At 38.7% G+C, this 2,174-nt stretch overlaps 1 protein-coding gene across 1 annotated transcript; it reads right to left on the bottom strand.

Moving 5' to 3' along the window:
* Positions 1–713: 713 nt before the first annotated feature.
* Positions 714–1,799, bottom strand: BDKRB1 (bradykinin receptor B1). The gene has a single exon (XM_050898268.1). The coding sequence runs from the start codon at positions 1,797–1,799 to the stop codon at positions 714–716; it is 1,086 nt and encodes a 361-aa protein (XP_050754225.1).
* Positions 1,800–2,174: the final 375 nt, after the last annotated feature.

The raw sequence follows: 2,174 nt of genomic DNA, 5'->3' as shown, positions 1-2,174 counted from the left end.
CTGATATTTTCATATATAAAAAATAAAAAGAACCTTTACATACTTGATGAGTAACTGTGTAACATTTTACTGGATCAAAAAAAAGTCAGTTTTTGAGGAGGATACTGGGTTGCTTTGCTTTTTTTACAGCTGATGTACACTTTCTTTGTGGCATATTGTCTTGTAAAATATTTATGCACTGAATATATTTGCAATGCACAAAAAATTATTCAAATTTTCCATATGCTACCGTGAAAGTGCAAACCATTTAAAATATTGTTAAAAATAACTGGAGCTATTCTATATTTGCTCAAATGCAGCTATCAGCTGAAGATTAAGCTCATATTTGCTCTGTAATACGCATTACAATTTTATATATAGTTTTATAGTAGTTGTCATCACAGACACAATGCAGGAAAATGTTCAGCCAGCTTATGGCTTTCTGTAAAGAAACCAGACTTCTGATATCTTGTCAAAGAGTTTTTCTTTCAAGTCACTGACAATTGATAAGACAGGTTAGATCATTTGGTATAAAATTCTGGTATCACATTATGAATTTGGATGGATAACACAGAAAAAGAAAAGCAGACCCGAGGACAAATAAGCAGTCAAGTGATTTACTTTAATAAATAATTAGCTTAGTCTGTGAATGCCAGATCTGTGCAATTCATATTTGTTTTTAATGCCATTTGAAATAAGTTGAAATATCAAAATGAAGATGGAACCAAGAACCATTAGGTTAAACTACTCCTGACTGGAAACATGTTGAAATATGAAGACTTTTCTTTGAATGATACCCAGCTCAAAGGACATCCACGGGCAATAAACTGTGAAAAAACTTCTAAAGCCTTTTGCCTGAAGTGTTTCCCAACAAAGACATAAATCACAGGGTTAATGCAACTGTTGGTGGTAGCCAGAGTATAACCAAACTGCTCACCAAAGTTGAGCAGTTCCCCCCAGAAGCAGCCTTTGATCACTTTTGTTTGGTATAATATATCAAGGCATACAAAAAAATGGTAAGGAGTCCAGCACAAAAGAAACATCAGTACCACTACGAAGATCAACCTGGTAGCCTTTGTGCCTTTGCGCTCCTTGCAACTCTTTGTGCTGAGTGCTCTTTGTTCTCTTGCTTGTTTTTGTAGGGAGCGAATGGTAGAGAAATTAAGGAAGATGATTGCTGTAGACGGCAACGCAAACCCCACTATGTTGAATACCAGGCTTTCAGCTGTTACCCATGATGGGGTGGGGAAGTCTAAAGTGCATGCTGAAATATTCCACAGGGGAAAGTGTTTCACAGTCCGAAACATAAAGGTTGGGACGCTGAGAAGGATGCCGAAGAACCAGGTGAGCAAGCAGATCCCTTTGGCCATAGTTTTGCTCCGTATCCCTCTGTGGTTCAAGGTATGAACAAAAGTCCAATAGCGATCCACGCTGACTGCCACTAGCAAGTAGATGCTGGTGTACATGTTTAGGCTGATGGATGTGCTGGTGCTGCGGCAAAGGAAATCGCCAAACGGCCAGTTAAATTCATTCCTGATGTTCTCTGCCCAGAAAGGGAGGCACATGAGGAAGATAAGATCGGCAACAGCTAGGTTCATAAGGTAGATTTCAGCTATCTTCAGGGGGCTCTTGTGCAGTGAATAAGTGAAGAGAACAAATACATTTCCAAGCATTCCAATAACACAGATAGTGTCGATATACTTGGGTACTATATAGTACACAATTTCCCACCAGTCATCCAAGTCAGGGCAAATAGTTGAGTTGCTCTTGTTTTCACTCTGGTTTGAGGAGGGAACATTCAGTAGAGGAGTTTCAGTCATTTTTTTTAAATTCTGAAGTGAACAGGAGATGTCTTTGAAATGAAAGAAAGGGACTGCAAAAAAGAAGCATAAAATTCCAAAAGTTGTCTCCCATCAGTGGTGTAACAAACATTTAACTGCTGGAAATTCTTTGTTAGTGCTTACTGATTATTATAGGCTAGATCAATCCATGCTTCATATGTGCAATGTGAGAAATGTTCCCAGCATTGGCAAGGATGGAACTTCCTCTACATCCTATGAAATTTCCTCTCTTTGCTGCCATTGTTTAAAGTGGCACAGAGGAAGGAAAGTGCCAATTTAGTATAAGTAGTTCTGTATGTCTCCTCCAGCCTGATGACAGAAACAGATATAGTCGAATTCCAGCTCCCCGAGAGT

This window comes from Gymnogyps californianus, chromosome 5, assembly GCF_018139145.2.
Source record: "Gymnogyps californianus isolate 813 chromosome 5, ASM1813914v2, whole genome shotgun sequence".
NCBI lineage: Eukaryota > Metazoa > Chordata > Aves > Accipitriformes > Cathartidae > Gymnogyps > Gymnogyps californianus.
Note: the sequence above shows the minus strand (reverse complement) of the source record. Positions and strands in the feature narration are given on the sequence as shown.